Here is a 26,320-nt window from a genome sequence, read left to right on the forward strand (position 1 = left end):
AACAAGAAAGTGCCAACAATATCATACATGGAGGGGAATAAAGTGTAAGAAGATTGGAAAGGTAGGGAGAGGTCAGGTTGTGAAAGGCTTTAAAGGCCAAATGGAGGTATTTATAATTGATCCTGGAGGTAACAGAACTCATTGAGCAGGGAGGTGACATGCTCAGACCTATGCTTTAGAAAAATAACCCTTGGCAGCTGAGGGGTGTCTATATTAGAGTGGGAAGAACTACACCAAGGAAACCAATTAAACAGCTATTTCAATCACATAGTTAAAAGATGATGAGGGCCTGAATGACACTGTGCTGAATGAATAAAGAAAAGGTGATTTATAGGAGAGATGTGAAGGTATAAGCAATAAGATTTAGCAACAGATTGGATATGTGGGCTGAGTGAGAGGAAGGAGTCAAGGATGACACTTGGGTGGCAAACTTGGTTGACTGGGAGGATGGGGGATGCCCTCTACAGTAATAGGGAAATTCAGAATGAGAGAAGGTTGGGGGAAAAGGAAATGTGTTCTGTTTTGGATGTGTTGAATTTGAGATAGCTGTGGCACAGCTGAAGATATATGACAATAGCTCAGGAGACAGACTAGAGCTACATATATATCGAGGAATCATCTGCATAGAGATGATAATGGAACCCAAGGGAACTAATGAAATCACCAAGTAAAAAGGGAAAAATGGAGAAGAGAGAGAATAATTCTCCGGACAAAGTCTAGGGAGAAACTGTGGTTAGTGGGCATGGATTAAAACATGGATTAAGAATCCATGACATGGATTAAGAAACAGCAAAGGAGACTAAAGAACAAGGACAAGTAGTAAGAAAACTAAGAGACACTGGCAGGCAAGCAATAAGCATTCCTTAAGCACTTACTCTGTGGCAGTCACTATTCTGAGCGCTGGAGACATTAATACAAGTAAAGGGAGAGAGTATCCCTGCCCTCAAGGAACCTACTTTCTAATGGGAGAAGACAATACATAAAAAAGAGGTGAAAAGGGAGGTATCTGCTTGGGGAGATGATGCAGAAGTCTTGGAGAGTGAGAAGCAAAGCTTGGAGGGGAATCATCCACGGGGGAGGCTGCAGAGAAACTAACCAAAGAGAGAAAGGGCACAAATGGCAGAGGTTCCTGGATGAGCACTGCCAGGCTGGGAACGCAGCTATGGAGGCAATAGTTCAGGGTAAGAAGTATAGCTGGGAAAGGAAACTAGAGAGGAGAGTGTCCAGGAGGAGGTGATCAATGGCATCAAAGCCTGCAGGGGTCAAGGAGGATCACAATTGAGAAAGGGCCATTGATTTAGCAGTTCAAAGATCATTGGTAACTTTGGAGAGGGAAGTTTCAATTAAATGAGGAAACCAGATTGCAGAGAGTGAGAGTAAAGGCGTAGAGGAAGCAGAGGCCCAGTCAGTCAGCTAGCATTTATTTAACACCTACTATTTACCAGACACGTTAAGCACTAGCAATACAAAGAAAAGTCTCTATGCTCAAGGAGCTCATAGTCTAATTAGAGGAGACAACATGGAAACAATTATGGACAAACAAGATATATACAGGATAAACTGGAGATAATCACCAGTTGGAAGGCACTAGCATTAAGGGGAAGTTTAACCATAAAAGGAAGGAGAAACAGGATAATAGCTAGTGAGGACGGTAGGGCCAAGTGAGTGTTTTTTGTTCTTTTTTCCAAAGGATTGGGAGACATGAGTATGTTTCAGCAATAGGTTGGAACCTGTAGGTTAGGATTTTTAGATGAGAAAAGAGAGGATAATGAGGGTCATTTGATGGAATAATAGGGAGGGTATGGGATTAAATCTACACCTAGAGAGTTTGACCTTGGCTAGGAGAAAGGCATGTACTTTATGGAATTAATTTACTTTTTCTTCTTCTGTAAGTTATTTGCAAATAGGCTGCAAATACCTTTGTATTGTTCTGTTTACTTAGGCTCTGTGAGCACAGTAAGGCAAGATGACCAAGTATTTCATGAAATGATGTTTCTTCTTGCCTTTGGATGCATGACACTGTAATGGGGATAATCAGGAGAGCTCCTCTGATCTGCTGGATCTTTGGCCACTTTTGGTGAGACTGTGCGTTCTGGCTCAGTGTGAAAGGACCTGCCAATTTGGGGAATAATGAAGCAAACAAGGTAGTTCCCACCACAAAGATGGCAGGGGACATCTACTTCAGTTTCAAAGCCAGAGAAGGCTAACGCTCTTCTTCCCTATCTTCCAGAGCATGTGGCATGTAACTCTCTTATCTGGGACTTTGTATGAGGTTGGGGGGCCTTTTCCATCCCTGGCAGTTACTTAGGTTTCAAGGAACCTGCCTAGATGAGCTTGAGCTCTGGTTGCCTCTTCTGCTTTGTTTCTTTCCTTGAGCGTAAGTAATGGAACAACAACCCCAAGATAGCCATTTCAGCTTCAGAGACAACCTTGTGAGTTCAAGAGGTCAAGTGGGAGTTCCTCCAATTATTAACATTCAATGAGGTTTAATATAGGGTGACTATGGTCACCAAAGGTGATTTTTTGGTCACCAAAAGTGACAAAGGCACTTTTTATGGAGAAAAGAATACAAAAGGAAGAGTGAACCTCTCTTTTAAGGATCCCAGAATATCACAGGTTATTCTTAATGGGATCTATGGCTATGTAGAAGAGATCAGAAATCTGTATAGGAAAAACCAAGCTGATGAATGACTATGACCATGACATGCAATTGGAAGGGCAGTAGTTTAGCCCAGATTAACAAGAGGAAGAGAATAAAGTTACACTGCATTTTGGAAATTGTGCCATGTTTTCAACAATCCCAAGGTTTTCAACATATCTTTTCAAAAACAAATATTCTGGCAATGCTATGGTTTTGAATGCTAAATCTCTGAAAAATCAGAATTGTAAGTAATCAAAGGGCAATGTAGAAATACATGGCAAAAATTTTTTTAAATTTGTAACTAATTTTTTTTAAACTTGTAACTTACATCCAACATTGACCCATGGCCCAGAAATGATATTGAGATATTATCCACATCTATGGTTTGAAAAGGAGATGGGACAGCCCTATTGCAAGAGTAAGAATAACAGATGGACATCCTGAGGGTACTACTGATGGCTACAAGATGTAAAGTGTTCTAGAAGAAATTGGAACCCTTGGACTAGAAGATCTCTTTAGGTCTCTTTCAGTTCTAAATGGTGAAGCATAGCTCTGGTTCATTAGAACCAAAGATTAAGATTCAACAAAGTCCTACTAAGCATTTACTATATGCAAAATACTGTGCTTCAGGCAATAGAATCCATCCAGAAGTGATCAAAGAGTTTATAATATTAAAAAGATGAATAACAAGTACACGAATAACTAGGATACATAGGGAGATAAATTGGAGGAAGTAGGCCAGGTAAACTGCAATGAGACTTTTAAGGAGACATCACTTTCAGTAGGTGATTAATTGCTTTCTGAGAGTAGGCATTCATTTCCAACATTTTTATTTTATTTTAATTAAAAATTTTCCCCCGATTGCATGTAAAAACAATTTTTAACATTTGTTTTGAAATTTTTGAGTTCCAAATTCTTTTCCTCCCTCCCTGCCTGAAAAAGTAAACAATTTGATATAGCTTATACATGTGCAATCATGCAAAACATATTTCCATGTTAGTCATGCTGTGAAAGAAAACAAAGACCAAAATATTCATGCTCGGTCACCTGCAAGCACACACATGCAGACACATACACACACACACACACACACACACACACACACACACAGAAAGAAAAACAGTATGCTTTGAACTGCATTCAGATTCCATCTGTTCTTTCTCTAGAAGTATATAGCATTTTTCATCATTAGTCCTTTGGAATTGTCTTGCATCATTATACTACTGAGAATAGCTAAGTCATTCACAGTTGATCATACAATATTGCTGTTACTGTGTACAATGTTCTCCTGGTTCTGCTCACTTCATCCTGCATCAGTTCATGTAAGTCTTCCTGGGTTTTTCTGAAATCATCTTGCTTGTCATTTCTAGTACAATAGTATTTCATTACAATTATACACCACAATTTGTTCAGCCACTGTGCAATTGATCAGCCATCCCCTCAATTTCCAATTCTTTACCATCACAAAAAAACTGCTATAAATATTTTTGTACAAATAGGTCCTTTTCCCTTTTCTTTTTATCTCTTTAAGACCTATTAGTGGTATTGCTGGGTCAAAGGGTATATACACAGTTATAGGCCTTTGGGCATAGTTCCAAATTGCAATTCACAATTCAAACAGTGCATTAGTGTCCCAAATTTCCCACATCCCCTCCAACACTTATCATTTTTTTTGTCATATTAGCCAATCTGATAGGTGTGAGGTGGTGCCTCAAAGTTGTTTTCATTTGCATTTCTCTAATCAATAGTGATTTAGAAAATTTTTTTCATTACTATAGATAGCTTTGATTTCATCAGAAAAATCAAAAACTGCCTATTCATTATCTTTTAACCATTTAGCAATTGGAGAACGACATGCATTCTCATAAATATGACTCAGTACTCTATATATTTGAGAAATGAGGGCTTTATCAGAGACACTTGCTGTAAAATTCCCGCCCCCCCCCCAGTTTTCTTTCCTTCTAATCTTGGTTGCATTGGTTTTGTTTGTGCAAAATATTTTTAATTTAATGTAATCAAATTATCCATTTTACATTCCATAATGCTTTATCACTTGTTTGGTCATAAATTCTTCCCTTATCCATAGATCTGACAGGTACAACATTTCTTTTAAAAGTAAATATAGGAATTTGCTAGAAAATTAGAACGTGCTCAAAATATCTTTTTAAAAATTGGTGAACGTAACACTTTTGAGTTTAGTAAGGCTTACTGTATTTTTTTTAAACATTTCATTAGCAAAGCCAATGCAGGAGTGAACATTTGGAAGGTTCCCCCCGCCCCAACCCCAAATCTAGCTAAATTTCCTAGTCTGTCATCTGATTATTTTGGAGTAGCTAAAGGAAAATCTCTTCTTTCAACATTGCTGGCGCTGGCAGGCGGTGCAGAGGAGTCCAATCGGACAGCCATGGAACCGCTTCCATCTCCCTTGGCGAAGATAACCAGGCTCCATTCATAGCGCTCGGCCGGCTCGCTGCCCCGGCTCGCTGCCCCGCCTCCTCCGCCCTGCCTCCTCCCGGCCTAAGCAGCATCCCCAGGGCGGATGCTGCTAATCCAAGCGCAGCTGCAAGGCCTCCTGCCCGCCCAGAAAAGCCTCGCGAGCACGCGCGGCCAGAGCCCGCCAGATTCTCCCTCCCCAAAACACAGCCCCAGAGGCCTGAGGCCCGGATGCCCGCCCCCAAACCCCAGCAACAACAATCGCAGATTCCCTCCCCGCCTTTTAGAGATAGTACACACCTACACACGCACGCGCGCGCACAAACACACACTCACATTCGCACGTAGAAAGCCAGCAGCTGCGGGGAGGAGGTGGAGGACTCAGCCATTCAGAAAGCATCTGGAGGGGGAGGCATTCTTGCAGTCTTTGTCCCCTCCTTCCTCTGCTAGCGCAGCCGAGCAAGACTGATCTAAAAACCGCCTGCTATTCTCGGGGGGCCCCCCAGAGCTTCTGTCTCCGCAGCACGAGGCCGCCCCGCTATCCCCTTCGTCTCCTCCTGTTCCATCCCCCCTCCTTTTCGCGCGCAGTTGGTCCGGCCCGGGCGCTCGCAGGCGCGGAGTGAGAAGCGCGCGGGAGCCGCGGCGGCAGTTGCGTCTCGTGGGCTGAGGGAGGAGGCGCGGGCTGCGGCATCTGGTGGCGCAGCTTCCCCTCGCGTGGGCGCCGGCGCCGAGGAGGCGGTAACCGCAGCAGCGGCGCGAGGCCCAGGCAGGTAAGCTGAGGCGGCGGAGCTGGTGCACCCGCCTGCCGCGGCCTGGCTTGCGGATTTAGGGAATTTGGGGGAGCGGTCGGCCTTAGGCGAGGCGGTTAGCGGCGGCCTGTGGGGGCCCGGGCATCGGGGTGAGGAGGCAGCTCCTTGGTCTCTCCTGGCTTTGACTCTTTCCCGCCGTGCCGCTCCCGGGGCCTGGCACGGCCCCCTCTTTGCCCAAGAGCGGCTCTGGGGAGACAGGGCAGGAGCTGGGGGCGCCTCTTCGGGGCTAGACAGCATCTGCGGGCCTCACGGCGCCTGCCGGGGTCGGGGAGGCCGCCGCGCATTTCCCGGGAAGGGGAGGGGTGGTGCCGGCTGCCCCCCGCGGCGCCCGGGCCTCGGTAACAGCTCTCTTTCCGTCTTCTCGCAGGCGTATCCGGAGGCTGCGGGCTCCCCTCGCAGCCCAGACTGACGCTCCCTCCGCCCCCTTGCAGCGCCTCGTCACAGCCGCTTATCCCTGGGGTTGGGACCCCCAGCCCCGCGGCCCCGAGATGACTCGCGATTTCAAACCGGGAGACCTGATCTTCGCCAAGATGAAAGGTTACCCCCATTGGCCAGCCCGAGTAAGTGCCTGACTGGTCCCGCGTAGCGGTCCTGCCTCCCAGGCTGGGCCCGCCGTCCTCACGCCCATTGCTTGTGTCCTGGCCATCCTTTTTATTTTTTTTTTCTCCTCGAGTTTCTTGTTGAACAAGCTTCTGTCGAATATGTAGAAAACTAGGAGCCTCATTCTTTTTAGCGACTTCGTCACTTCGGTTTTTTTTTTTTTGGTATTTTTTTTTTGTCTTTTTTAAAGTAACTGAGGATAGGGGGGTTTTGTATTTGCTGGTTAGGTTTTTTTTTTTAATAGAAACAGTTTATTAGTATTTCGTCTTACTGGCCCTTGTTTTTTTTCTTCTTCTTGGGGATGAGCATACAAAATAAAATGAGTTTTAATTAGCCTTCTTTCCAAGGCTGCTAGCTTCCCTTTGTGCTATACTTTAATAAAACATTTTTTCCACATTATGATCAGTTTTGGGATTTTTACAGAAGTATAGTTGTGTCTTCAGACATTTAGTAGGGTGAACTTTGAAGCAAGAAACCGATTTTTTTTTTTTGGCTACGGATATTCAATCTAATGAAGGTGTTTTGTTGCTACTCCCAAAACCCAAAATGCTCACATCCAGATTGTTAGCACACCAGGCTATCCATTAGACATTTTGACTTTGTAGAAGTAATCTTGAGCAGAAAAAAACCTTAAGGCCAAGAAAGCTTTTTAGCTACTTGGTGGTGGAAAGGAAGTACATAAAAATGAAATTGTCATATTTTGAAATGCATGGTAGTACTTGTCTTTTAAGTACTTATATTTTCTACAGCTAATTTTTATTTTAGTAACTTGTTGAAATAAATTTTATTCTGAGGTTTGTTTTTTTTTAACGATTCCCATTTTAACATTTTTCAAAATAATTCAAGACATTTTTTCGTCCCGAGAGTGACAGAGTTCACGGACAATTTTATATATTTGTTAAACAGAAGGATGAGGTGAGAGGTCCAAACTTGTGATACCAGCGGTGCAAGGAATTTACTGGTGGAGAAATTCATACAAGTGCACATCTGCAGCTTTTCTGCAGTTTTAGTCTTAGACTTAGAGAATTACCTAGGGGTCACATAGCTGTCCCGCATGATGCCAAAGGTTATGTATCAGTTAGACCATGTTGTCTTATCAACAGAATGATACATATGGTCACAAAGAGTCCAATTTTAGCAGTTTTTTCTTTTTCCGTGGAGTGTTCATTAAGGTGTTTTGTTTTTCTTAAGATTACCTCTCATTTTTACTCTGTATATCTTCTTTATTATGTAGTTGTTTGTGTTTGCATGGTGATTTTCCATTAGAATGTGAGCTCCTGGAGGCCAAGGACAATGTTTTTGCCTTTCTTAGTATCTCCAATACTTAGCACAGTGACCAGCACATGTTAAATGCTTAATGAATGGTTGTTAACTGACCAAAGGGTCCTCTGCACTTGGAATTTTTTTATATCGTTGAATAAGTAGTTTGTTGTGAAGTATGACTTCTGTAAGTTATTTTGCTTATCTGGTGCGTTGCCTTTTTTACCTGGCCTTCAATTGTAGTAACATTTATGTAGCACTTTAACGTTTGCAAAATGCTTCACAGATATTACCTTATTTGATCTCACAACTGCCATAGGTGGTGTTATCCCTCCATTTTACAAATGAGGAAACTGGGACTGAGAGGTTAAGTGACTTAGCCAGAGTCACGCAGATAGTGGCTTGATGTTGGATTTGAACACAGCGCTTCTTGACTCCAAACCACCTAGCTTACTTAGCTCAGGTCCTGTTTCTTCTTCCATAAACCCTCTGTTGCCTTATATTGTTGCTATTATCCCTTTTCTCTGTCCTTCCCATTTACTCCTAACACTAATTGTCTATATCACTCCTGGAATTTAGAGATCATTTAATTTAATACTCATAATTGGCAATGGAGACTAAAGTGTTATAAGAGGTTCAGCCATTGTAGCAGAAACTATTAAATGATTGTTTTTTTTTACCTATCCCATGCTTTGTGATAGCATGTTTCTCTTTCCAACTAGGTTCTAAGCTCCTAGGATAGAAACTATGTATTTCATTGTGTCTGGTGTGCAGAGAGAGCTGGATTTCGAGTCTGGAAGACCCAGGTTCAAATCCTGCTTCTAACAGTTGCTTGTGTGACTTTGAGCAAGACACCTAACAGGTGGTGTAGTGGATAGAATGCTGGACTTGGGAGTCAAAAGAACAACAACAAAAACAACAAAAAAACCACCCAAGTTCAAATCAGACACTAGCTGAGCAAGTTACTTATACTCTTTTTGCCTCCTCTTTAAAATGGAGATACAGCACCTTCTCAGGGTTCTTGTCAGGATCAAGTGAGATAACATGTGTAAAGTGCTTTGCAAACCTTAAAGCCATATATAAATACTAGTATTTATCTGACTCGGGCATTGCTATATCTGAGGCTGTTTCTTTATTATCTCTGCCACCCTGCCTCTTATGTGCCTATGTTGAAGTATTGTGAATTCTAAAAATAGACATTCATATCCAATTGAAACTGTAAGTCTATAGCCAAATAGAAATTATTTTTGAATTATATTTATTAGATAACTGCAGTTTGGTCTTTTTATTGCTGGATCAGAACTGTTCTTTTGAGTCCATGTTTTCCAAATACCCAAAAACAAAAAAAGTGCAGTATGATCTCACAGGTTGACAATCCTAGTGTTAAATTCTTTGTGCTGACTTTCACCACAAGACATGTCTTTGTTCACCAGAGGTGCATTAGGGACTTTTTCATATCTGTATTTCAAAAAGAACTTTTTGTATAATGTAAGTAAATTTGGATACACATACGTTACATATATGTTTTGATACAGGGTAGAATGTCATTACAAATGTATCCTGAATTTAATAAAAAGCTCTTCAGAAGCCCTTTTAGTATTTTTGACATTATGGTTTTATCTGAGTAGATGTTGATCTCTTCTGAGTGATAATCTCATGCTCATAGAAGTTAAGATGTAAAGATCTTGATTTTTTTTAAATCTTTTTTTCTTTTAGGTAGATGAAGTTCCTGATGGAGCTGTAAAGCCACCTACAAATAAACTGCCTATTTTCTTTTTTGGAACTCATGAGACGTAAGTTCTCTAGGTTAAAATTTATAAACTTACTTAGCAAGACTTTTAGATGTGAAATAGACAACCAAAGAAGGATTAATTCAAGGAGGAAATATTTTAGATAGCCAGTATAAAACAATAAAAACTTATTGTTGATTGTTGGAAATATTCTCTCAAAGTTTTACTATGATTGTTTGGGTTACAAGCTTTAAGACAGTGTACATATCAGGTGAGATTGATATTCATTAGTTTTGGGTCAGTAGCTGACTTCCTTGCCAGTGAAAAGTAGAATTTATCTCTGAATGTTTTGTGATAACATGGTTGTTTTTCCAACTAGTTCTAAAATTTTTTTTTTTTGGCTGGAGAGGCCTAGTCCCTGTATACATAACTGCAAGGTGGGGGTGGGGGTGGGGGTGGGGGTGGGGGTTAGGGAGAAGGTGCTTATCGCCTTCAGTTGGTCAAACCAGCATGACTGTTCAGGTGGCTATCAGGTGGATGACCTAGGATCTCTGTATTTAATGTCCTTGACATGCAGTGGAATGCTGCTCCTTTGCTTGGACAGTTTTGAATTTGAATAAAAACAGCTGTCCCCTGCTTTTACTGCCCCTAAGAGCTGCTGTCTACCATCTAATGTTGCCTCTTCTCCATTGTTCTTGCTGTCATAGGAGCTGTTTGGCTTTGCTTCCATATTTTACACTTGGGACTTGGACTCTGCTATTAATGCTATTTCAACTATTTTGTGAATCTTTTGCTTTACTGTTTTTATCTTCCCTTTGTGCCAAACAGTAATGCTTTTGAGGATTAACAATTAGGATCACTTTGATATTTTTATACCTGAATATCTGTAATGCTGTCTTGATTTAGAACATTTTTCCAAATGAAAGAACTACCAGAAAATACATTGATAAATGATTTTACAATACTGAGAGGTAAAAAGAAAAAAAAAATCTAAATTGCAGGAAAGGGCATTTAAAATTCTATTTTAATTTAAAATATACAAAGCGATACTAGTATTTGGTATGACTAAAGTAAACTTATAGCAAATAGAATTTGGTGTTACTAAATAGTTGGTGGGTCAGGTCAAATCACTATTTATTCTCCAAATTACCCACTCCCGTTTTGTGCACTGGTTTCCCTGGAGATTTTTTGAATAGCTGTTTAGATGTTGGACTGACTAATTTTCGTGTACTTTCAGCCATTGAGTCTTGGGGTCAGCAAACAGAAGAACCATAGCAGTGCTCCTTTAAATATTATGTCCTATGTAATATGAGTTTTGGAGCTTTGGAGGATAGTAGAACGGGAAGTTAGGTAAAATTTATACTAGGGACATGTGTTTGGTAAAAAATAGAGGGAAAGGGGGCAGCTAGGTGGTGCAGTGGATAGAGTACTGGCCATGGAGTCAGGAGGACCTGAGTTCAAATGCTGCCTCAAACACATAACACCCACTAGCTGTGTGACCCTGGGCAAGTCACTTAACTCCATTGCCTAGCCAGAAAAAGAAGAATAAGAGTGGAGGGGAAAGCAAAACAACAGTTATTAGTTTGACTTTTGCATATTGTCATGAGGTTATTAATAGCCTTTCTTCAGAAATCATAACCAGAAAATAATTCATTATGCAATGTACATAAGTAAAAGGCTTATGATATTCAGATATATTTTTGATGATTTTGAAGGTTAAAGCCTTGCACCTTGAACATAGTTGGGAATAAAAGTGTTAGCACCTGTTCTTGTCTCCCTTTATAAACTTACAATTTTGGTTATTGTTCCTCTGAATTGTGGCCAATTAACCTTGACTCTGTTGTCTTTGTATGGAAATATAATCTCAAAAGATAAGTTTTTAAATTGTATTGCAAAGTGAACGTATTCATATTCCAAAATGACTTTTATCGGTGGATATGCAACTAGCATCATATTTGATTTAGAAGTAGTTGTAATACAATCAGGTGTAAGGCAAATCTTGAAAGTTTAATAGTCTGTCTTCAGTTCTCTCTTACATATGTGAAGTCAAAGCCACCTGGATTTTGAATTCTGATTTGGGGGGGGTGTCCTATTTTTTCCCCCCACTTAATATTTTATTTTTTCCAATTATATGTACAGATAGTTTTAAACATTCATTTTTTGTAAGATTTTTGAGTTTCAAATTTTTCTCCCTCCCTTATCTCCTTCCTACCCAAGTCAGCAATCAATCTGATAGTTTATACATGTACAATCATGTTAAACATATTTCCACATTAGTCATGTTGTGAAAGATCAGAACAAAAGGGGAAAACCGCAATAAAGAAAAAAGAAACAATAAAGAAGTGAAATTAGTATGCTTCAATCTACATTTAGACTTTATAGTCCTTTCTCTGGATGTGGACTAACTTTGTGACCTCAAGCTCAGTCATTTTACTTTAATGGGCCTCTCATCTATAAAATAACCAAATCTGAATGAAAGATTTGAACTAGATCTACTTCCACTATCCCTTCAAACTCAGTATCTAATTGTGCGACCTAAACAAGTAGTCCTGTAATTGTATTTTGGGGTCTAGACCTGTGATTTCTGCAGTAACCCATTACAAATGGAGGATCAGCAACTGTTCTGCAACAAATAAGAGTGTTTTGCTCTGGCCACTGGGAGGTTAAAGGACTCTGAAGGTCAGATCATTATATCATTCTGTTAAATATCACATATTTGGGGTAGATTTTGAAAAGTTAATGCTCTAGTAACTTTCTTACCTTAGCATTTTCTAATTCTGTATTTGTTCATTTTTGGCAGTCTTAACGTGCGTAGTATGGTATACTCATTTATTATAGGAAGACTCTTTTTGGGTGTAAGGATGAGAATTAACTTTTCTTTATAGCTATTTGGTTTTATGCTTTATTTATAAGTAAATTGAATCTTGGAAGAATCAGCATAAAGGGGAGTGGACAAATGGCCCTATTCACTGGGGTTTTTGAAGTGATTTCCTAGCTTAGGGAAGAAGCTTGTCCTTGGGCAGCTATCCTAGTAAAATAAAACAGGGAAATACCTTTTGAAGTTATTTTCACTAAATGAAATTGTACTCTAATAGAAGGAACTCCAATATTTAGTCATTTATTTTTTATGGGTATTATATTTGACAATAACATGGCAGATTGGGGAATTTTTTTTCATGGCATTACTACAAACGCATACTACCTGTTACTCTGGGCTCAAATGCTCTGATAATGAATATAAGAAGTTGAAAATTTAGCAATGGAAGGATCATTTGGTTTGCACATATGGCAGTACACTGACACCAAACTGAACTCTTCATGGGTGATTGATTATTGCAGTAAGCTTTAATTTTAAAATAAAATTTTATTAAAAATTAATTTAAGAGTTAATAGAATTTGTCTGATTCTGCTTTATGGCCTACTTGGTAAATGCTGATGTCTTTGATTTTTCCTTTTGTTTTCAATTCATATATCTAATGTCCCTTATTCCCCTAATAATTTTAGTCACATGCAATTCCATTGTGTCAAGTAAACTTGAGAATGTTTAGTATTTATTCATGTTCACTAGCTGTGTCACAAATTCAATAACTTGAGTTTCACTAAATCACACAAAACTTTCAAGTTTCATCAGTGAGAAACATAATTCTTGATTACGTGTTCCAAGAATTGTCTGCTCTTGTGCAGCTTTTCGTTTTGCTGCTTTGGTTTGCATGTAAACAGATTTGCTTTATTAAAAACTAGACACTGATAATCAATACTTGATATAGGTAATTATTTGCATTTAAATTTATGTCAACAAAAAGAATCCTAATTGTGTAGATAACTCTTGAAGGTCCTTATCAGGATTCTTTTTCATTCTTAACTCACATTTTTCTTAGGTACTTGATCTCATCAGCCTCTGCTTTGTATTATTTCAAGATGATCTATTCAATTTTCTTAATGCCATATGGTAATTGACTATTATAATGTACACAATTAAAATGTAATCTCATTAGACTGCAAGCTTTTTGCTATTAGGGATTATTGCTGTTATTTTTTTTTTCGATTGTATCTCTAAGCACCTAGCAAGTATTTGCCACATGGTGGGTGTTAAATGTTTGTTGATTGAATTTACTTAATCATTTCCCTATTGTATTGTTGGATACCTCGTTTGATTCCAGTTTTTTGTTGTAACTATGCCTCCAGTTTCATTTTGATAACATTTTCAGGTTTATTCCTAATAATAGAATTACTGGTGTAAAGGGTATAATTATTTGGTAACATTTCCTGTATAGTGCCATATTGCTTCCCAAAAAAAGATACTGAATGTTTTTAATTCCACCAGCTGTTAGGAGTCATTTCCCTTATCATTTTGATAAAAGTAGTCATAAAATGTGCTTTCTGGAATCTTAGATATAGGAAACTAAAGATAATTTATGAAGGTGCTGCATTTCAAAAGTTAAAAATTAATGGGTATATAAATCTCTAGAAGAATCTCAATTTTTTCCTCAACTATCAGGATTTAAACGATTCTAGATGTAAAATTATCAAACTGGTGCAATAACGAAGATACCTTGCGAGTAAGATTTGCTTATTAAGGTGTATAAAAGAAAAGAGGGATTGGGCAGTTAGTTTCAAAAAGGCAATTTCATGGTCTGTTTATCTCCTTTGGAGAACACCAGAAATACAATGTTGCAAAATGTCTCAAAGTAATTGTTTGCTTAGGTCTATGAATGTTGGCTCTTAGGTCTGTGATAGTGTCCTGCTTTTGTTTTCTTCAATTATACAAAAGGGTAGTAGTTCCTTAGCACTCCCCAACCCCTCCTTAATTCAAATGTGGTAAAGAATAATCAATCATTCCAATGCCATTTATTAAATTAGTAGCAGTGTTGAAAAGTGATTTAGACTGCCAGAACTGTGAGGGTTTGTTTTCTAGTTTCATTGGTGGGTGGGGCAAGTTTTTGGATACAGATGATAGCAGGGGTTCTTAATCAGAGGTCAGTGAATTTTTATAAAAAATTTTATGAACTATTGCAATATAATTGGTTTCATTTGTAATCCTTTTTGAATTTTAGTCATTTAAAAACATCTATGGGTTTCACCAGGCTGCCAAAGTAAGGATCCATGCCATAAAAAAAGTGAAGGATTACAGTATCCAGTTTCAGTTCTAACCAGAGTGAAATAGTGAAATTAACTTACCTCTTTTTGGGCTAGAATGAGTCCCTAATAGTGTAGCTATACCCTGATTTTATTCATTCAATTAATTTCCTACTTTTTAAAAAAAAGGGATAATTTATCATAATTGCAGCTAGTTTTAGTATAAAAATCATAGTACTGTTTTCTAGGAATACTGTATTATCTTAGCCTTGTTACTATAGTAATTCGTGTTTATTGAAGAATTTATACTGTATTATTTGAACAAAATGGAGAAATAATTGTCCAGAGAGCATGCCTACATAAGGTAGGTGATTGTTTTAATGGAATTAGGGAAAGTACATTGCTATAAGTAACCAATATTTGAGTCATGGTTTTGAACTAAAATTTGTTCATAAAGAGACTTCAAAAATGGAGCACAGTTCTGTTTTAACATCTTCATAAATTGATAACAGATCTTTTTAAAGTATGAGGTTCCTATTATGTTTAATTTATTCACAGAAATTTTTAAATTTAATTTTAATTTTTAAAAGTAATTTATTTTTAGTTTTGAACATTCACTTCCATACGCTTTTGAGTTTTATATCCCCCCTAAGACTGCATGGAATCTGATTATAGGCTCTACATATACATTCCTATTAAACATATTTTCACATTAGTCATGTTGTAAAGAAGAATTAGAACCAATAGGAGGAACCACAAGAAAGAAGAAACAAAACAGAAGAGGAAAAAAAAAGAGGAAATAGTATGATCGAAATAGTATGATCGATAATAGATCGAAGGATCTGCATTCCAACTCCATAGTTCTTTCTGTGGATATGGATAGCAAAAAATTGTAATTTTAGGGAAGCTTATTAGTCATGTATTTCAGATATGTTGAATTCCTGCTCCACTGATGAACTCAATAGTTGATCACATCAAATGAACTAATGAACATATCAACTTAGACCTGGCCATAGTTTATATATATTTATATATAGTTTAAATATCCTAGTTTTATTCAGATACTTAGGTGGTATACATTTCTTGTGGGAAGTAGTCAAATCTTTTTGTGTTAACAACAAACTGTTAAAGAAGAGTCATTCCCAAATTTTCTCTACTGAGAAGGTAAAGCCAACCAAGTATTTCTGCTCCTGTGATTTGATAGACATAGATATATATTCCAGGTTGCAACCCATCCAAACCTACCTATCCTTTTCTCCATGTTCTTCAGGAAATCTGCCTTAGTAGGATATGTGCCCAGTATGCTGGGGTCGTTTTCTAGATCCTTTGAATTTGTATGGATATGAGTAGAACCTATGGGTTCCAATTCTCAGATCACTGGGTGGTGATTTAAAAAAATTGGTTCCCTCCCACATTTTTTAACATGTCATTAAACTTTGCCTTGCAGTGAAGGACAGTTAAGCATAACTGAAAGATAATCTTTATAGTTGGCATTCTTTACTCACATTCCCCAAACTCCTTTGCCAAGAGGGGAAAATGGTGTGACCTCCACAGTTTCCTGGAACCATGATTGCACTTTGAAATTAATCTGAATTCAGCTGCTGTTATTGTAGGCATAAGTGGTTATTCATTTAAATTGTCTGTATTCTCCAGATTTTGCTCTCTCCATTTTATATCACGTCGTGTAAGTCTAACCATGTTTTTCTTTATCATTTCTTAAAGAACAATTTATTATATTCATATACCACAGTTTGTTCAGCCATTTCCTAATTTGGGACCATAAACCTTTTTAAATTTTCTAGCACAGAGAATGCTGCTCTGAATATTTTGATGTGTTTATAGGTAACATTTCTTTCATTGACTTCTTCAGAGTGTATCTCCAGTACTGGAATAGATGGATCAAAGGATAGCAACAGTTTACTGACTGGATGTGTATTTTCAGAGTAATTGGAACCAACTCATAACTACCTACACATCTTGTAAACTCTGATGTATTTGTAGGCCTTTTCTAATTTGCTGAAATCTAAAAATTTAACCCTATTAATATGCAACAACAAAATTCTGGGGCAGTATCCTGTGATTTTCAGCACATGACATAGGATAGATTTAGAACTAGACTTCAGAAAACATCTGGTTTAAACCCCTAATTTTATAAATGAGGAATCTGAGGCATAAAGAAATGATTTTCTCAAAGTCACACAAAGGTAGTAAGTGGCAGCACTAGCATTTGAACCCAGGGTTCCTGACACCAAATCCTTCACTCTTTCTGCTCTATCATACCTATTGGTGTCATGTTATTTAGGTATTACAAATATAATAATTCTGTGTATTCAGAGGAAATTTCATATTAAAACCTATTTTAATTGCTTTTAATTTAAAAAAATCTCATGAAAAGTAGTTCTAATTATAAAATCACATTTAAGAATGCCACAGTTCTTTTAAAATGACATTTAAAATAAAATTCTCTGATAAAGCAATGCTAAATTGATAGCTTTTATTGATACTTTCTGCTTTTTTTTTTTCTTCTTTTAACTGGGTTTCACTTCAACAAAATGACTTTGTTCCCTGGGCATTTAATTTCTCCTGAGTTTCTTTTTCTTCACAGTTAGTCCTTCTCATTAAAAGTGAAAATGAAAACATTCAAATTTGATGTCTATAGAAATCTATAAATACGTGTAAAAAGTGGATGAATTTGATTCTTTGCCTGTAGTGGTTGTGGTCACTGTCAGTACTGGTAATTTAGAGTGCTATATAACCTCTTAGGTCATATCATGACTATGGCTTTGTTTTTATTTTTTACATTAGAAGGAGCAAATTTGTCAATTGATACAGAAATTTTATTATAATTTTACTTTGAAATAGAAAATTTCAACCTATCTCGTTTCTTTGCCATATAGATTTTTAAAAATGAACTTAGAGATAGTGTTGTCCTTTGAAGGGTAGACTTAATTCCTGTCCTTTTAGTATTAAAAGTATGTGCTTCAATTCAACAATTCTGCCAAAAGATTACCCTTTTTGTAAGCTGGCATTTTGTAACAATTGCATCAAGGGGAATGCTTTGATAAGCTTGGTAAACAGGTGAAATTTCAGTTGTGATGTTTTATATTTGCTCCTCATAAAGCACACATACACATGGTACATGTTTCTTAGTGAAATAGAAAGATTCCTCAAAAATTCGTAGAAGGGTAACCATGTCTACTGAAATGCAGTCAACAGTCTTGTTTATGGGTCTGAGTTAGTAATACTGGTGAGATCAAATAATTTTTATGGGAGCTCAAAAATATAGTAAAGTCAGGCAGAGTTAAGAGACTTAAAATTTTAGCCTTTCAATTTCAAAGGGTCATAATTTAGTTTTAGTGACATTTCAGAGTCTGGTGTGGTTATATCTAAATTACATTTGAAACTTTTGCTCTGATGAAATATGAATATGCTGCTTGTAAGCAGAATTCTTGATTACTTAGGCTTTAGTAAAATATGCTTTTGAATGGATTTGTAAAATACTTTTAGGCACTAAAGAACTGTTTCCTATTATAGTAGGTTCGTATAGTAACTTTCTAGTGCTCATTTAGTAACTCTTAAGTCCCATGTTTCTGCTGTATTTTACATCTTATATGACATTTTTTTCTTTTTTCTTTATTCTTTTAAAATGTAATAAAACAGTTTCATCTAGTTATTTGAAACCATCTTCCTGGGAGAGGTAGTAGAATGCTTTAAATTTTTTTAAAATTTAGGGGCATCTAGGTAGGGCAGTGGATAGAGCACCTGCCCTGGATTCAGGAGTACCTGAGTTCAAATCCAGCCTCAGACACATAACAAGTGACCCTGGGCAAGTCACTTAACCCATTGCCTAGCCCAAAACAAAAAAAATTTTTTTAATTTGTTTTCATTTTGCAATTAAAGAAGTGAATAGTTTCTATGTACAAGTTGTATGGGAAGAGAGAGTAAGATTTATACACTTTAAAAATTCAGAAAACAAATGCAATGATTGTAGAGAAAGTAATTCAAATTAGCGTAAGCAATTCAAGACTAGGGGAGAACTAGTTTGAATTGAGTATAAAGTTTGTAGGAATTAAATAGATCTATGCAAATTCAGTTACTCATTTTGTAATGTAAAACAGTCATTTACGTAAAATATCTCTTGTCCATTTTTCACAGTGCTTTTTTGGGACCAAAGGATATATTTCCTTACTCAGAAAATAAAGACAAATATGGCAAACCTAATAAAAGAAAAGGCTTTAATGAAGGATTATGGGAAATAGACAATAACCCCAAAGTGAAGTTTTCTACTCAACAGGTAAGTAATGGTTACTTAAAATTTAATTCTATTGTTATATTTAATGCATCCTGGGGATCTTCCTGGGCTCTACCAGAAGTCATAAAGTTACAAGACTTAAGACAGCCCTGACTTAAGAATTACAAATGATTCTTGCTTTGGCCTTTGGGGAAAAAATACTTTTGAACCTCTTTTTCTCTTTCTACCTTTCTAGGGGAAAGGTATATCAGGATTTAAAAAACTAGGGAGAGGGGCAGCTAGGTGGAGCAGTGGATACGTTATGGGCTCTGAAGTCAGGAGGACCTGAGTTCAAATCCAGCCTTAAACCAAACACTTTACATTTACTAGTTGTGTGCCTCTGAGCAAGTCACTTAACCCCAATTGCCTTCTAAAAAAAAAAATTAAGTAACTAGGGGGAATCTGGATTTTGCAGGTTAGATTTACTAAGCACATTTAGGCTGTTAGGCATCTTAAATTTAAATTCTGAATTACTAATTTAGGGTCTTCACTGCTTTTATGTACATGGAGCCTTCATTCACTTTTGACTTAAATATTTTGTATTTAATCTGGTGCACAGAATTTTTGCCTTTGAGTTTAATGTAGCTAGACTTTCTCAACTAGGTGGCACAGTAGATAGAGCACCAGCCCTGGAATCAGGAGGACCTGAGTTCATATTTGTCTTCAGATACTTAATGGGCAAGTCACTTAAGCCTGATTGCCTAGCAAAAAAAACAAAAACAACCACCACAAAAGAGTTCATTACCTTCTCAAAGTTCCAGTGTTATCATAGGCTTATGTTTTCTTCCTGGTCAATTTGTTCTTAGGACTCTGGAGAATGTTTTATCTGCCCGTTTATGGAGGTTTACAATTCACAATAAATTTTGTGGGGTGAGGAGGGTTGCTTTTGCACACATACTTGTTCCTATTCAGCTGTATGTCGTTTATTAGGTTTCCAAACCGAGGTGACATACTTTTTCTTCTTAATGGAATGAAATGACTCGGTCTTCTTGTTTGGAATCTTTTGACAATTTGTGGAAAAATTACTAACCTCTATCCAGTTTAGAATATTAGGATTGGATGCTTTGTGTATATTTGCTTCTCTCTAATTCACTTCTACCATAAAGGATCATTCCTTATTATAAGTAACAATTTTAAGAAATATAATTTACAGTTAATCCAAATTGAAAATGCAAATACTACCTCAGCCTTTACCAAGGAAATAGAGAACTAAAGGCTACAGCATGTTGTGTGAATAGCTTGAAATGCATACTAGAAATTAATGTAATTACCAGACCTTGGAGAATGAAAACTAAGGAGGCCTCCATTCAATGTATTACAGGTATCTACAAAACAATCAAATGCATCTTCTGATGTTGAGGCTGAAGAAAAAGAAATTAATGCTTCAAAAGAAGATACTGACCATGAAGAAAAAACCAGCAATGAAGTAAGTCTAAATTTTTTGAGACAGGGAAAGAATTTGATAGTAGAAAAGTAGAAATTAATATTTGCAAAGGCCAGTAGTGCTTAAGGAAATACTTAAAAGATTTTAACAACCTCAGCAGCCAACCAGCCCAACCTATATCTGAAAAAAGAATCTAGCCCACAACATGCCCAACGAGTGGTTCATCTAGTATTTGTTCAAAGATCTCCAGTTACTGAGAACCCAGCATCTCCCCAAACTACACATTCCACTTTTGGCTGTTTTTGTTTTTTAATTTATTTATTTTTAGTTTTCAACATTCACTTCCGTGAGCTTCTGAGTTTTAAAATATGAAACCAAAATTTGAGTGAAAAGATGTTTACATTTTAAATTTTTTTGAGAGCATAACGTTGTGTATGTATTTCCAGAGACTAATACAGTACCTTGCACATAATGAGTAACTTGTAAAAGTATAATGAGAAAAAAAGGAAGTTTAGTTCTTGTTCTCGACATCAACTATTTCATGGTAACTTTTGAACATTTGATGTATATATGCACTAATGGGAACCCTCGGTCCTTTTTGGAAATCAGCTAATTAGAGTTGATCACAATTTACAGAGTAGATGTGATCTTGAGAAATTAATTAAAACTGCACAAACTGAATAATTTTATTGATGTATCATTATAAAATCTGGTTTATTGATGAGTATCATAAAATCTGGCATATTTCCATAAGACACTTAGCATTCAAACTATGAAAAAGTTTGACTCAACAAATTTTTTAAAAGCAAAACTTTTATAATCCTACTTAAAGAAAAAAGTAATTTTCTTCTGAAAATGTTACATATCAAAAGAGTATTTTGGTTTTATCTCAATTATGTAATGGAATGTCAAAATACATTAAAAACCACTTAGCATTGTAACAAATAGAATAGTTTTCATGACTCATTTAAGATTTCTAAATGTCATGCTAAATTTAGAGCTGGAAAGGGACCTTAAAAGTTAACTAGATCTATGCCCTCATTTTATATATGAGGAAATTGAGGCACAGAGAGAGATTAAATGACTTGTCAAATCACACAGGTAGTGGGGGGAGGATGGTTTTGCTGAACTGCCACTTAAAAGTGTGACTCAATTTACAAAAACCTTGTTTATGAAAATGTCTTTTAAAAGGAAAAAAGACAAAGGGGATGATTAATTAAAATGTTTACATAACCCCAGCCCATTTGAAAGATTGGGGGAAGGGGGGTCCTTCCTCCATTTCAATAATATACAATTATGTATAACCTGAATTAATTTGGGAATAGGTATCTTTTAAGCAAGGTTACACCTTTTGTAACAGTTGAAATTCAGTATACTAAGCAAAAATGTGACTTCATGAAAATTAAATTCTAGCTTTCATTTCAGTAGTAAGGCTTTTTTCATATGATTTCCTATTATCACATGGTAGTTCTAGGCACTTAGAAAAAGTTCATTTCAAGCACTGGGTTATTCTTTTATGTTATAACTTCGAATGTTTTAATGTTCGTGATTTAGAAAAGCTAAAAACACTTACCAGGACTTAAGTAAATACATCTTTGGTTCTGATATATAATATATTTTTAGGTCTCCGTATCTTGCACTAATATTTTATTTTATTTGTTCTTTAGGATGTGACTAAAACAATGGACATAACCACTCCAAAGGCTGCTAGAAGAGGAAGAAAGAGAAAGGTAATATGACTGAGGATCAAATAGATTTTTTTAATTATACTGGAAGGGAACATTGGTTTAATTTCTTTCTGTTTTTGATTCAGCTTCTAACTTATCCTTCAAAGTTGATTTTTGCAGGGGCAGTTATGTAGTTTCATATTATCCAGATTCATTTTTCCTTCTCAATTTTTTGGCTGTTTCTTTGCACTTCCAACTCACAGTGGGCAGGGTAGGGAAATGAGATAAAACTCAGCAGTTTTAACACTTGTTTTCAGTCCATTCAACAGCACTGTTTTAGGGTGTCCACTTAGAATGTAGAATGTTGTTTAATTGTAGACACTGCCTGAAATGACATTTTGGGATCATCTTTGAATTTCAGTTATCCAAGTTGTTTCTGCCTTCTAGTACATGGATATTTGACAGCTGGCTGTACTTAAAGTAATTGGAGGTATTTGAATGGCTTTTTATAATTCTAGAACTAATTATATCACATCTGTTTCTGTGAACCCTGTAATGTATATGAAGGTTTTTATGATCCATATGGTTATAATAACTTTAATCAAGATTTATAGCTTTATTAATATTAATCAAGCCATTTGTTGCATTCAGACTTTTATTTTAGTATATTCTATTTTCTTAGTTATATCTTAGCAGTTTGAACTAAAGCAGTGCAGTTTATGAGAAGAAATTTCACCATACCCTATGAAACAAAAAAAAATAAATTTATGCATTTGTGAATTTTTTTTAATGTCTGATTTGTTAATGATGTGCTGAGAATAAAAGAAAAACCCAATGTGAATGATGGAATCAGTTGATTAAATAATTCAAGTACTCACCACATTCATTCTATTTCAAGGGGAACCCAGTGGAATTTAAAACAATCCTCCTTGTTCTTGGGGTGCTTGCAATGTAGCAATGAAGTAACTGCCAAAATATTTTTGCAACAGCATTCAAAAAGGGCGTGATTTTTGTTTTAATAGTTACTGTTTCAGTGCCAGGAGTGTGAATCTTGTTTTCAGGGATAGATTATTCCAATATCATCAGTGAAATCAGCTAAAAGGAAGGAAACAAGTAGATTAATCTAATTGGTTAATTTTATATTTTGAACTTAATGAAGCTACTTTTGGTCTAGTTTTGTATTAGTAACAGCAATACACATGGATTTAAGTTTTATGTTTCTGTATGTTACGTCCCTGTCAAGCAGCTGTGGGAGCTGGAAAAATGTCTGACAGCTTTCCAGCAGCTAATGATGTATCTTCAGAAATGTTGGCCAGATAACCTGAATTTTTTGAAATGTTCTTCTGTTAAAAATTTTTAAGCTTTTAAAATAGGAATGCTTTTTTTGTTTAAAAACAAATCCACAGAGACAGTGTGAAATAGTGGATAGGGAGTTGACCAAGACTGTTAAGTTAAAGAGGTTTCCCCAGCTGTGTTGTTCCTTATGCCAATGAAATCACACATCAAAAATCCACAGTACAACACAGACATTTTATAAACTTCCAGCTCAAACATTAAAATCGTATTTATTACACCATAAAATAATGCTATCATTTTGAAGTACTTTTGTCAGTCGATCATAAGTTGTGGTGTAGCAATCATGAGAGGGCTAGTTCTAAATTAGGTAGTATTTTACCTAACAGATGCTTGATTTGAGTTCTCAGACTTGCAGGTGCCTTTAAAGATAACTGTTGGTAACAGACTTGGCTGGCTTAACCATACTGTCTCTGAGCAAGTTTACATACAAAGAACAGACTGACTGAACTTCAAAAATGGAAATGAAGTTGTGGAGATAGGGTTAATCTTAATGGAAGAGGATTCTTTAGTTGGATATTTCATAACTATAGTTTTTCTGAGTAGTGATTTAAATCTACCTTCCTGAGAAATTTTCTTTAAAAGCATATTGAACACAAATGCTTTACTCTTTGAAGTACTTGGCTCTCCTATAGCTAGGGTTCTATATTCCTGATTTAAAGAAAATTCTTTACTAGTTTTATTAATGTTTCAAAATATGTTTCAAAACATAGTATATGACAACTCTTGCTCTTGCATCAAAATTGTCCTAAGATTTTTTTTTTGGAGGTGGGGTTGGGGGGGGGGAGTGTGGGGGTGCAAAGGTTAATGAAGCTACTGCATCAAGCAGTCTGATGGTTGATCTCTCTTCGTGCCTGTGCCTCCAATACTATAATATTGGGACAAAAAGTTTTTTGAGCTGAGCCATGATCGGTAGCAATTTCACATGAAAAGTTTCAAATACAAAATATTAATCTACTTAAGACTGCCTAGTCTAATATCTAGGGCGGAAATGATGAATTAGCTTCTTGTATTGTCTGAGAAGATGGCTAGAAAAGGCTGTATTATACTAATCTTAAAACTTAATAATCTGACTCAGTTTAGATTTTTCATGGTTTGTAACATTTACCTTTGAATCTTAAGAAGCTTCAAGAATTTTCTTTAAAGGGGCTGGGGATTTAAAATTTTTGTTTTTATTGTGACTTTAAGGATCATTTCCAGGTAAATATTTCTATTAGTTTAATTTTTATTTAAAAAAAATTCATTATTTTTCCTTGATTACATGTAAAAACAATTTTCATCATTCATTTAGTATGACGTGATAGGGGGAGTATCACTTGTTGACTGAAATGAAAGCAAGTGTCTAGTGAATTGATACCTCCTTTACCTACTCTGCCCATTTTGAATTGGAGACTTTTTATCAGTCAATAATCAAAGAAAATCCAAATAAGTTCTTATGAGGTAAAGAAGCAGGGTTGTTCCTATGCCATAAATCTCTTTTCAAAATGTTTTTTAATTTTAACAAATGCTAAATTCCAGGTAGAGGTTCGTACAAATTAAGATGTCATTTGTTTTCTAATCCATTTATGGGTTAGACCTTTTCTCTCAGGTATAATTAATTAGGTGACAAATTACTTAGCCAACAGATATTAATTTGTAATAAGGAAGGGGTATTTTAATAGCTTAAAAAACTTGCCTTTTTGCTGTGAATACTTGATTGAATATTTCCTCATTTGTAAAATTTAGGGTATCTGAGTTCAATGAAATTCCCCCTTTGTTAGGGGGAAGTATGTGCCTTGGTCATAATTCTTCAAAATCCAATAAAAATAAATAGCATAGATGTTTGTGTAATATTTCGTTTAAAGCAGGCTTAGTATACTACTTCACAATAGGGTATGAAAGAAAGTACAGAAGTTCTGTAGAAGCCAGTCATATTTAAATGTAAGCAGGATGAGGAGTGGCAGAAATATTTTATGTCAAATATGTTTGTGTCATACTATATGTGGATTAAACTTTTTAAGACTACTCTTGGGGAATAAATTCAACTCTACTAATCTTTTGTGATCCAGGCAGAAAAGCAAGTAGAAAGTGAGGAGGTAGGAATAGTGACCGCAGCAACAACAGCAACATCCGTCTCTCCAAAAGTGAGTCCTAAAAGAGGAAGACCATCAGGTAGGTTTATTACATTTTTTTTTCTTTTTCGTGAGGCAATCAGAGTGAAGTTACTTGCCCAGGGCTCTGAGATCAGATTTGAACTCGGGTCGTCCTGATTCCAAGGCCAGAGCTCTACAGCCTTGTTTATCAAGTTCACTACCTGAATCCAGTTTTTAGTATTTGTCTGTGGTACAGTTTATGGTCGAAGCATTTAAAAATGAAAAATTGTTAATCTAACTAGGTTAAAACAAATAATGAGGTGGTGAATGTAGGGGGACCAAAGTGCCATTCGAAATGAGTTTTGCTCTACATCTGGGAATTGGTAAAACTAATAACTTTAAAGGCTATGTCTTACAAATATGTATAGTTGTATGCCAGATTTTTTTAAAAAGAATATTTTATATACTTAGCTTCACTGTGAAGCTGTAATTCATTATTATCCTCAGATGTTCGGTAATGTTCACCTTTTTACATTAAATGAAATAATCATTGTGATATCGAAAAAAACAAGCCACTCAAAAAATATTATGATATCGTTCTTGTTAATGTGTAGTATATGTATTAGATCACTGCTATTTGAGATCATAAGAAAATATGCAAGAATACTATATAACAAAATAAACCAGAAATAAAAATGGACTGACATAGGAAAGTTAGAGAAATTGTTAAAAGTCAGGGCTCAAAGAAAGTTTTACTACATGACATTTATTAAAACTAGAAACTTTATATTTTAATTCCTATTCCAACATTTAATGCACATCAAAGGTAATATCTAAATGTTATCTATCTTTGGAAATGAAGTAAAAACACTTTCATATTCTCATTAGAGGTATTAACTAAATGTATTATAATTGGTGCATGTGTATATACACACGTGCATAAACAAATATACATGTTATAGATATTGACATTGTTAATAATTCAATATCCTTAAATATTGGAG

The 26,320-nt window shown here is 36.2% G+C and overlaps 1 protein-coding gene across 2 annotated transcripts in view; it reads left to right on the plus strand.

The window, feature by feature from the left end:
- Positions 1-6,250: 6,250 nt before the first annotated feature.
- PSIP1 (PC4 and SFRS1 interacting protein 1) overlaps positions 6,251-26,320 on the plus strand; it is a 30,840-nt gene continuing 10,770 nt past the window's right edge. For both annotated transcript variants that reach the window (XM_027862769.1, XM_027862770.1), the window contains exons 1-6: positions 6,251-6,443; positions 9,460-9,536; positions 18,705-18,843; positions 20,162-20,266; positions 21,892-21,954; positions 25,293-25,395. In XM_027862769.1, the coding sequence (XP_027718570.1) occupies positions 6,372-6,443; positions 9,460-9,536; positions 18,705-18,843; positions 20,162-20,266; positions 21,892-21,954; positions 25,293-25,395 (559 nt within the window). In that variant the 5' untranslated portion in view covers positions 6,251-6,371. The remainder of the gene's footprint in view (positions 6,444-9,459; positions 9,537-18,704; positions 18,844-20,161; positions 20,267-21,891; positions 21,955-25,292; positions 25,396-26,320) is intronic.

The sequence above is a fragment of the Vombatus ursinus genome, unplaced genomic scaffold, assembly GCF_900497805.2.
Source record: "Vombatus ursinus unplaced genomic scaffold, bare-nosed wombat genome assembly UNPS02014770.1, whole genome shotgun sequence".
In the NCBI taxonomy this organism is placed as follows: domain Eukaryota; kingdom Metazoa; phylum Chordata; class Mammalia; order Diprotodontia; family Vombatidae; genus Vombatus; species Vombatus ursinus.